Source organism: Centruroides vittatus, unplaced genomic scaffold (genome assembly GCF_030686945.1).
Source record: "Centruroides vittatus isolate TY-2023 unplaced genomic scaffold, ASM3068694v2 contig_579, whole genome shotgun sequence".
Taxonomy (NCBI): Eukaryota; Metazoa; Arthropoda; class Arachnida; order Scorpiones; family Buthidae; genus Centruroides; species Centruroides vittatus.
The window spans coordinates 451,149-463,162 of NW_027122347.1; the positions used below are offsets into that span (position 1 = coordinate 451,149).

General features: G+C 31.6%; 1 protein-coding gene across 1 annotated transcript; it reads right to left on the reverse strand.

Moving 5' to 3' along the window:
- Positions 1-403: 403 nt before the first annotated feature.
- Positions 404-9,034, reverse strand: AP-2sigma (adaptor protein complex 2, sigma subunit). Its single transcript, XM_067275024.1, has 4 exons — positions 8,904-9,034; positions 4,621-4,770; positions 4,378-4,551; positions 404-922 (listed from the first exon to the last, which is right to left on the reverse strand). Exons 1-4 carry the CDS (start codon positions 8,904-8,906, stop codon positions 821-823), a joined length of 429 nt encoding a protein of 142 aa, XP_067131125.1. The 5' UTR covers positions 8,907-9,034; the 3' UTR covers positions 404-820.
- Between the last annotated feature and the right edge of the window lie 2,980 nt (positions 9,035-12,014).

Here is a 12,014-nt window from a genome sequence, read left to right on the forward strand (position 1 = left end):
GAATCTTTAAACAGTTTATATGAAATTTAATAAGTTTTATTAAATGTAAAAATTTATATACAATCACGAAAATTCAATGTACAATTTTTTCTTGCAAAAATTTCAAATAGAAAAGTGTTTAAACTATTATCTAATGTATGTTCTACATACAGTGTGTTTCAGAAACGTTTGTCCAAATTTCAGGCTTATAGAGTGGAAAATCCAAATAAGGTCAAGGGATGTGTTTCCATCAGAAACTTCGAAAGTATTGTGATGTCAGTTTTTCTGTTTTAAAAAGACAAAATTCACAAAAAATAGAAGAAACACTAAGTACAGCCATTTGATTTACATTCTGTCAAAGACAAGCTAACAAAACTAAATTTTAAATTAATGCGCTTCTGACAAAAATAATTGCTGCATTGAATTCAAAAAAAATTTTTTTATTGAATAAAGCACTCAACAAAAACATCACTATAATATTTACGTTTGGGTTATTTAATACGTATAATTTAAGATTTAATTCATAACAAAATTTTGATAAACATGTATGAACTTTCAGTAAATTACAGTAATAAATAGCCAAAACTTAACTTGAAATTACTATTTTTATAGAATTATGAGTTACAAATAATAGTGTATAAGGTATACAAAACAATTTTCTTTATGCACATCACATATTAAAAAAATAATAATAATAATAATAAACAAATATACATATAGTTTTCATATCAGATGTTTGACAATAAATTTTCAAATTCAATTTTCTAGGAAAAAAAAATAAAAATGAACAATATACAATGTATTACCCATTAATTTGAGAGTTAATATCTTGAACTGGTTGTTACTCTAATGAATTATAAACTAACAACTGTTTCAACACTTTGGTTTGACTGGTTTCTCGTATCTCGCCGGCAAGGAACATTTCATCAACAACGCTGTAAACCTAAAAATAAAAAAAAGTATTTTACTACAGAAACCTTAACACTTTTAATGCAAAATTTATCTGTAAATCAATATTAAAAAAGACATATTTTAAGCTATGTGTTATGCTGACATGTAAAATGATATCTAGATTTTCATCTCAAATTTCAGGGTTAGACCTGTACTAATTGCGTTAGTCGACCGTAAAATATAGGGTAAAAGTAAAACATGGATATAATATGTATTAATCTGTGGAAAAAGCATATAACAAGATGATACCATTTTTCATTAAAGAATACAAATACTCCAGAATCTGGGTTATACTATACTGTGGAAACTCCCTATCTTAGTATTTGTCCAGCAAAATGGGGCAAAGACCTGCTTCAGATCACAAATTTCAAATAGATGGGACGTCTAATGTTTTGATGTTCGAATGTGTCAGGTGAAGAAGAGCTTATACAAAAATTTGAATTTAAAATCCTGTAGAATCAACTAATACGACGCATCAAAGTGTAAACATTTTAAAATGGTTTTCATAATGATATATCAAACAGGACCTGCCATGCTTATAAAATGCACCTCTCCTTTAAAATTTATACATATTCCTTGTGTTTCTGCTTTAAAAGTCTTTAGCACTTCAAGTCAGTCTGTGTTTGTTGTTCTAATTAATGTAGCCTGTTGTAGATTGGGTTTAACTTTGTTCTCCACTGCATATATTGACAGGGCAATGGTTTGTCTGCCTTTACATTGGCTCTGTGTTCGGTTAAGTGCTTTTTAAGGGACCTCACAGTCAAACCTTTGTAGATTAAGTCTCTGGAACCTTTCATCTCAGAGATATCTTATATATGCCTGGTGCTTTGTTGTAGTCTGAATGGGTCTGGGAATAACCCAAACATTTCTGAGCATTTCAAACATGTGGGGACTACATCTGTATATTAATCTTGTGCCCACATATGATGCTATTTCCTTATACATGCAATGATCATAAACCCCCACATTATGGCAAGACTTAGTTTCTTGTAGTGCTGGGTTATCTATGGGAGCATCTTTGGGTATGCTGGTTGGTTGTGTTTCTTTCATTTCTTGTCTATAGGCTAATTTATAGGTCAAGCCCTTGGAGTAGCCATGCATAGTAGTGATGTCTACAATGCAACCCATCTCCTCAGTATCAACCATAGTACTGCAACGAGAATAGGTTCTCTTCGTAAGGAGAGAGAGACACGTTGAAGACATAATGTGAAAAAAAAGGGGGTATGATTACATAGATCATTTACAAAAAGGATCCATAGATTCACATGCACACCTCTAGTTAAACAACTGAAATTAGAAAATGAGATATTTGAATCACCAGATGTCCCTAGACTGTTTGCTTGTACAAAAATGCATAAACTGAGGTAACAACTAAAACCCATATTAGACAAGATTAGGTCTACTATCTGCATTGTTGGAGCAAGCAGTACACTGCTTACTCAACACCCACTTACAGGGATACCAACTTAATATCACAAACTCAGCACAAATGGTAAGGATGTTATGCCAATGCACACTAACAAGTAACCCTTGGATTACCATCTTGGATTTCAAGTCTTTATATCTTTCAATCAGATTGAAACATGTTTCTGTAACCTACAGGATTGGTTATGTAAGAGCACCAACAAATTTTGGAGTTATTTCACTTGCTTTGTTACATCAGTTTCCAATTAATAAGTGATGTACACATTAAATGGTAAGCCAATACATTGCCACCTACCGTAAATAACAGCAGGTGGCGATGTATTGGCTTAATGTTATCAGGTTTAGTACAATGTTTATTTGTATTAAATGATAATTATTGCAATTGCACACAATTATAATGAGCAATATTTTAAATGAAAATTAACTATAAAATAACGCAAAAATACATACAATAGAATTACAATTATCTTAGGGAACATGGACCAAGGTAACAAGGATGATACCTTGGATCACTGAGAAGTCAAATATGGATTAAATATTTAAAAAATATAAAGATTGATATGGTAACACTTAAGCCTCTTTTTTATACTAGTGAAGTTAATCATATTTCATAATATATGTTATGAAATTAAGATTAATTATAATTGATATATTCCACACTGTGACTAGATTAATATTTACTTAAAAAAAATCATTATAACTCACAATGTATTATAAATATAAAATGCATAGTAATGCCAACATAATCAATTCTTAAATTATAGAAAATAGAACATTTAAAAACAAGTTAAAGAATATAAAACACGTGAAAAATTCCAAATTAAATTACATTTTTTCTAAATACTTTTGTATCATACAGATAAATAATAAAACTATTGACAGACCAAACACAATTTTAACAGATTATAATTGCTTAATTATTAAATTAAGATATTCTAAAATGCCATCAATTTTGTTGTTATTCAATCAAATTATTACAAGGTTTAAGATATCAGATGATGGAGATATGCAAATAAACCTGTACCATTTAATAAAAATATCAAATAATAATAATTAAGAAAGTACTCCTATATATTTCAGAATGTTGTGTATAGAAATTAAAGGGAAACTCAATAGAGATGGAAAGAAATCTAATAGATGCAACTTTCATGAGAAATTGAATGGTGTGATTTAAAAATTACTAAAATTGCACTTCTGTTTAGTTATTAATTAAAATGTACCAATATATTTTTGTACCAATGTACCAGCAGTTAGTTGTCCCATGAGATGAAATAAAAACTGCAATAAAAACTTCTGTTTTATTGCAGTTTTTATTTCATCTCATATCTTACATAGATATTATTTTTAACCTGGACATCTGCTAGTATTTTTATATAAACCAAGTATTTATTGCAGCATCATCATAATACCAAGCTGCAATTTTTAATCATATTTTTAATTTAATTTAAAATATATGCGCTCCACTTCAAATTACTAGTGGCTTGTCCCTGTACATCATACTTTTTCTTTAACAATACAGTTGTGCTGTTAATGTATCTGACACCTTCCACGGAAACAGTTTTTGAATTGAAATAACATGACTTCTGGTTTGCATTGGAAGTTCATATATAGTTATTCGGGGCCTCCTGCCCCTAAGGTTTCCATATCTGATCTTGACTTTCATCTAACTAACTCCGTTCTCAAAATTAAGGAAAGACACATGGACGACAATGGGAATTTATAGGTCTACAAGTTTTTCAAATTTCAGCCCAATGAAAACTAATACAAAGTACTTTTGTTTATTTTGAATTAATATATAAAAATTCATTTTAAATCAACAGTTTTGGATTAAAAAAGTTACATCATTTAAAATATGCAAAATTTTAAATTAATTTTATGTAAAATCAACAGCTAATGTAACTTTGTAAGAAAAAAAATGTAATATAAAAAAATATAGTATTATAATAATGCACCTAACTTTTAAAGTTAGACTTTTAGAATGTGCTAAAGATTATTTCATTAGAAATACTAAAACTGTCTTACCTTGTAAAAGTTGAACACTAAATCAAGTTCACAGACGTTGTGGAAATATTCATTTAATACTTCTACAAAATTATGTATGGCTTCTAAATATGCAAGATTGTTATCGCTTACGTCTACGCATATGCAGAAATACAATCCAGCATATCGACGGTAAACTATTTTGAAATTTCGAAACTAAAATTCAAAAAATTAAAAATCCTATTATGATTTGAATAGATGGCATAATGTATGATAAATAATTACCTCGACAAAATTTGTATGTTTGGCATCTCTGACAGTTACAACAGCATGAACTTCCTCAATCAGCTTCTGTTTTTCATCATCGTCAAAATTCATGTACCATTTCGCAAGTCTAGTTTTACCAGCTCTATTTTGAATAAGTATGAATCGAATCTAAAAAAAAATTAAATTTAGATTAAAAGTTTATTAAATTTGATGATTACAATTCTAAAAAATATTGTATATTTAAATTTACATAATAAATTGTGTGTTTGGCTGAGAAGGAAATCTTCGATAACAACAATAATTATATTTTTATTAAATACATAATAATTGCTAAGTTTTTTTTTATCGTGAAAGTGGAACAATTTTTTCCTTAAATTTCAATTATCTTCTTAATATTTCATATGACTTTGAATTAAGAAAATTATTGTGTGTAATTTTAAATATCGTACATAATAAAAGGCAGCTTACATTCTTAAGAGTATATACAAAAATGTTTAAAACAATCAGATTAGATTTTATTTCATTGTGTTTCATTGAAGAAAAGTTTATAATTTATTAGTTTATTAAAAGTTATAATTTTATTAAAATAATTTGGATGTTACAAATATGAAACTATCAGTCTTTTACAGCCAATAACTTAAAATTGTTTCACATAGCCAGGATGATAAATATGTTAGAGTGGAAAATTTAATAGAGAGAAAACATTTTTCAAAACTTTATATTTCAATTTTAGACTTCATACATACATAGATGGGCCACCAAGTAACAATTACATCTTGATTTGGGATTATATATATAAATTAGAAAAATTTCACATCTACTTTCTCCGCAAACTTTTTCACTTAGAAAGAACCGTCCCAGGCTACGCAATTCGCCACGAAACTAACCGTATCTGCTCTTATCCATTGTTCTTAAAACGTATCATTAAATTCTACTATCGTTTAAAATTCAAATCTGACAGTAATATTACCTTTCTGCACCACGAAATAATCAAAGGCAGTAAAAAATCAACTACAATACAACTCTGGCAAACTAAACTAAATAAAATACTAAATTCTTTTGGAGTATCAGATCTTCTATTCAAAGATAATATTCAGGACTGGAAATTTGGATATACTATGTTAATGGAATCAGCTATCGCTCAATCTATAACAATAGCCTAAATTACAATACCTATCATCCCTGGTACTTAAAAATTTTACAAATACCTTCTGTACAACCTTATATGATAAAATCAATTAACTTCAACGTGAAAAGGCTAATTTCACAATTACGTCTAAATAAATATTCCCTTTATATCAATAATTTCTATATTGACCTGTCAAACAATCATTGCCCATGGTGCAAATTCGATAACTTCTCAATTGAACACTTACTTCAGAAATGTCAAAATCTCTCTAATGTACGTGATTCTTTCAACATTCCTCGAATACTCCAAAGTGATTCATCCCAAGATTATAGAAATTCTCTCAATAACCTAAATAAAAATGATCTCTATTCTCTGTATAATTATTTCATTAAGATTACAAAAATGTTGTAAATCTATGCCAATATGTCAAAATATATCAACATTCACCATTATTGTATAATTATATTACTGTGTTTGTTAAAATAACTGTTTTTATTTATGTTAATAACGAAATAATATAAAACCAATGTATAACGACTGTTAAATTTTAATAACCTAGTTAATGTTTTAATAATACAAAAATTTACAAGTCAATTTTGTACAACCCCCTGCAACAGGGATAATCCCCTTTTTGTGAATAAAGATTATTATTATTATTATTACATCTTGATTTGGTTACTTTAGATAGGTAGGTGCTCATTTAACAGAGACCCAAAATGTGATACTGAACCCACCAAAGATGATCTCAATTCCTGCTTGACCTTAATTATCTCCTGCTCTTACATTTGGATCTATTAAATAAACCTCCGAAACCTTATTACTAGAAAATATTCAATTTATCTAAATTATCTAGATGACTAGTAATCTTATAAATTTTCATATTACCTTAAATATATCCAAAATGTAATTAATTTTACTTGAACTGTTCTATAATTAAAACTGCAACTATTCTCCGCTCATTTACTAAGTAGGTTTGGTTAAACAGATCTTAGAACTCGCACACCACAGTGGACTTCCAACAGAAGTCAGGATTGCAACCGTACCTCCAGACACTATAATAGAGTATAACCAGCATTTAAACACAATATATAAAGAAAATGCTGGCCAAACTTGCATACGAGAGGTCCAATGTGATATATAAGTTATCGTGCAATGGGAAAGACAGAAATGACAAAGATCATCTTCAATCCTTGTTTTTCCTCAAAAGATTCATTCATACATGTCTTACCTCAGGATTAGAAATTAAATTCTAATAAAAATATATATATATAGCAGTTGTACTTCTGAATGTCAAAAAAATCTGACAAGGACTTTTTCTTAACTTTCTTAGCACTTAAAGGTTAAGGGTTCAAATAGGAAGTCTAATAATTTCAATTATACTAAGATATAAAATTTAAGTAACAACAGAAAGTTTTAAAAGGAGAAATTTTGTTAAAATTATTTTAAAATTTTCAATTTAAAAAAAAAAATGTTATGACACTAACTGAAAGTTAAAAATCTATTATGAGATATTAGAAATAACTTTTATATTATTAAGTATAATAAAAAGAACAAAAAGACAATTTTGAGGGTAGAGATGAGTTTTTAAAAATATTGTAAATGCCAACAAGTAAATCTTTCATAAAGTCCAACCTCACTCAAGATACAATAAATAACTATTCTGTCTTCCCTTAACATACTCAAAAATTTTATAGCATCAATGTCCCTTATATACAAATTACCACGACAAATTTTGTTTAAGCTTTACTTCATTCTAAGACGATAAATAAAATAGATAAACACACACACAAAATTTCTCTCCCTTTTAATTTTTTGGGTTTAGGAAGTCTCAGGCTTACATAGTGTAGAGAGTACAGAATTGAAGCTACATATCACATTACAGAAATATTAAACTATTGTATGTGTGTCAAATTAGACAAGGCAAAAATTGAAACAAGATACTTCATGGACATTGGCAGAGCAGTAGGGAGGAAGGAGATGGGAATTTTTTCCCAAAGTCTGAGAAAATTTAGGAACCCATTATGGGTTCCTACCCTATAAAATTATTGTTGTTTTTACTAACAGAAAATAAAATCTGTAAGACTGCTTATTAATAAAGAAACATTCTAAATTTCCAATCTAGGAGATCTATAGTTTAAAACAATCTGTTTGGAAATATAGATCTGCTAGACTGGAAATTTAGAAAATTCTAATGTATCAGGTTGTTTTATGTGTGTATAAAACAACTTTATACATTAGAACAACCTGTGAATGGATATATATAGCCATTTACAGGACAAACTGGTTGTAAATTCTTAGTATAATCATTATTTTTACATTTTTCATGTAACTAATTTCACATCAATAATACTACACTTTAACATAACATTAAAGAATGTATTTTTATATGTTTATTTGAAATTTAAAGTTTACAAGAAATTTTAAAATATAATGTATATTATCAATTTATGTACTTTTTGTTTTGCAGAATTAATCAACTTGGTAAGTGGCTCGTACATGTTTTATGTATTTCAAGTATTTTACTTCTTAGAAAAGGTTTAACAGGAGTCCACTCTATTCCCACACCACAGACTCTCAATGGCCTATTTTAGTTTTCCTTCCCCCTACTCGACAGCAATCCTTGCAGGATGCCACAGACGTTCAACTGATAAAATAACTTAAACATATCAGAATACATTTCTCCATTTCTCCTCCCTTATTCATAAACAGCTGTTATAATATTAACATAATGAATGCACTCAGCAGAACAACAACAAACAATACTCCATTAATTGCATATTATGATGTAGATGATACCAAAAACAAATTACACTTAAGAGAATTCTTATTTAAAGTTTTATTGACAGATAAATGCTCCATCATTGCTAATTTTTCCTGAATTTACATCTAATTGATGAGAATTTCGAAGAAAAACCCTTCTACTCGAGATAATAACTTGTAAAAGACCTCCAGATAAGTATATTTGTGTATAAACAAGTAAATAAGTCAGAAAATGTAAATTTATCCGTACCAAGCGATGCTTGGCTACGTATCGTAACTTACGTGTCGTAACTTAATATAAAGTTACGATACGTTCGTCTACCGACAAGCTTATAGCTTAATTTACTTGCGCATTGTACTTTATTCGAGTTCTTAAGAGTTTATTACGATGTTACGTACGAATCGCACTTACCATTTTCCGTCCTTTACTTCAAAATGAGCCTTTCAACTCATTAAACTCACATAACACACCCACAAAATTGAAAAGGAAGCAATACCGCTTATCTGAGCATGCGTATACAAAATCGTCTGGTGATGTTTCGTCGTTTCGGTTGTAAAATGTTAATTTCTTTCTTTTCTTTTATTTTTATAAAATTGTGTAAAGTTTCTAATAAATTAATATTAATAATTTTATAATATGTATTATTAAAATAGCAAATCATTTTTAAATTGAATTCCTTTTTATATATTATCTCAGTATAATTTGATTGACGGGCGAACGGTCAAGGTGGCAGTCTACCGCTAGTGGAGGACCCAGGTTCAAATCCGAACAAGTCGAAATGTCCCCAGGAATTTTTCAGGGTTGGTTCGTCCGGATATGTCGGGCCCGTCCCTCACCAACTGACCGCCCCATTGTGGGCCTGGCCGAACTCATAATGGGCTTGCTAAAGGAGGTCCTCTTAGTGCCCAACAAGGAGGAAAGAGTTAAAAAAAAAGTATAATTTGATTTCTTGACACATTTTTTTTTTTTTTTTTTTTGTAACTCTTTCCGCCCAGTGGGCACTAAGAGGGCCTCTTAAAGCAAGCCCATTATGGGTTCGGCCAGGCCCACAATGGGGCGGCCGGGTGGTGAGGGACGGGGACCGACATATCCGGACGGACCACCCCCCGAAAAATTCCTGGGGATTTTTCGACCCGTCCGGATTCGATCCCGGGTCCCCCAGGGCTCTTGACACATTTACAGAGGTTTACAGACCAAGTACAAATTGTTTTAACCAATCGTATTCAGGGCCGGATTATCGAATAGGCAAAGTAGACAAATGTCTAGGGCCCGTAATTCGGAGGGGGCCCGGCTTCAGTGCAGAAGATTTCTCTGTTTCGATTTCGAAACTCGAATCGAAATTCGATAGGACAGAAAAGGCTGTATTTAACAATTCTTACTAAGCTCCGCCGACTAGCCATTACCTAAAAAAAAAAAAAAAAAAAGGAAGGTCAACAGCCACCCATGCATCAGAAGTAATTTACGCCACGGGATCTCTCGCGCCATCTAGAAATATTCCTAGGGCCGCATCTCGTGGTAGTACTGATGTATGGATGGTTATGATTTATTTTCTAAATCTACACTTATACGTCGCGACATCGCATATTCGATATAGCGTTGAAGTTGCTCGAGTGCGAAGATATTACAATTCAATAGTGTTTTAAAAAAGAGTTAAAAAGTTATGGGTGACACTACGATATCCGCACCGGGTGTCACCCATGCTAGCTACGCTAATGTCACATTATATAAGATTTGTTTAGATGCAACTTATTTAAATGGGGCCCCAATTTAAATTTTGTCTAGGGCCCGCTAGAGGCTTAATCCGGCGCTGATCGTATTGTAAATAAGGACAACGCTACTAAGGTCCTTAAAGATGGCTCCACTGTTTAAATAGCAAAGCCATCTATCGTTTCTGATTCGCCAGATAGCCGGCGCAATAATGGATAGATTTTTCTTTTTAAATCTTTCCGCCCTGTTGGCACTAAGAGGGCCTTTTTTTTACAAAGCCTATCATGGAAATTCGACCAGGCCGGCAATAGGCGGTCAGGTGATGAGGGATGGGGCCCCACATATTCAAAACAGATGACCTCAGAAAAATTCCTGGGGATTTCGATCCATCTGAACTTAGATCGCGGATCTCAGAGCGATAATCTGCCAACTTAACCGCTTGACCATCCAGCCGTGGTGGTAAAATTAAAAAGATACACCTTTTAGTACTCTGTAGACAATAAAAAGTTTGGTTTAATGGGATACGGCAATGCAATAGATGGTCGATCTACTAAAATTACTTTGGCAGATCGATTCGTCGTTAATACGACTTAGAATACGAACAAATCCAGATTTAGAAAATCTATACCGAATTCAAAATTCTTCTTCGGAACAGATTTCTAAAGGATTATTCTGATCTGATTTCCTTTCTCTCTTCGTAATTGTCAAAATGGATAATTTTCTTGATTCGTCTCGTTTACAAGATTTATTAACGTTTGTTCGAAAAACGTCACGCATGACGATTCGCAGTTCGATTGTGTTTCTGGTTGTGGTCGGACGTGCTTTTCTTGTGCTCTTGGATTGCGTTGGATTTTTTTGCGGTTTGCGGACTGTTGCGGAGAAGACGAAGATTTTTGAGGTAAGTCTTAGTCCATATTGACCCTAGACGTAAGAATTTATTTAATATTACTTGGAGAATCGGTCCCAGAAGACATCGTTCGATGGTCGGATTCGAATCTTTTAGATTTAAAAAGGCATTTTGCTTTTCTCGGAAGAATTTAAGGATTAATTTAAGCTCGAATTAGTTTATCGGAAGATTTATGATATTTTTTAAAAGATTTTTCAAGTTTATTTCGTGTTAATTTTATATGTTCTTCCTTATGTGCTTTTAAAATGGCGTTGAACAAACGAAATATTAGGAAATTTGGTAACAATAGCGTTGTCGGTCGATCGGAGAATACTGGACGAACGAGAGGAATGATTTGTTCTAGTTTTGGGGGTGGCGAGGTAAAGATGACGTTCGATTATAGAAAATCTTGCTTCTAACCCCTTGTGGAGAATGGAAACCGAAGGCGGAGGGTGGTAGGGAGTCTCTCGATCCCAATCCGTCGTCACTCGGGGGATAGAAACGTAAAAAATGCAGATATTTAGCCTTAAAATTCAAAAAGAATCCATTACGTCAATCGCTTTCTAATCTCCATAGAAACGGCAACAATTGCCGTTTCTATTGTTGCAACACGATTTTGCGTCACTTTGCACGTTTTTCGCTTGCCGGACGGACGTGTGCGCTCTGTGCTCTTGTTTTCGCTGTGTTTTTTGCCTTTCGTCAGTGTTTTTTGCTACCGGAACGTGGTTTTAAGAAGACTTTTGGACGCCTACATTATACCAAGTAAGATTTTAATTAGAATTTAGCTAGCTGTAAGATTTTATTTTCGTTTCGTTTAGTCCAACTTTCAAAGACGACATCGGCCGGCGTATTTGCGTTTAAATGTGCCGTCGCTTGTGAATTCTTCTTCTTCTTCCTGGTTTATATGGAGATGTTAGCCTTGTATGCTC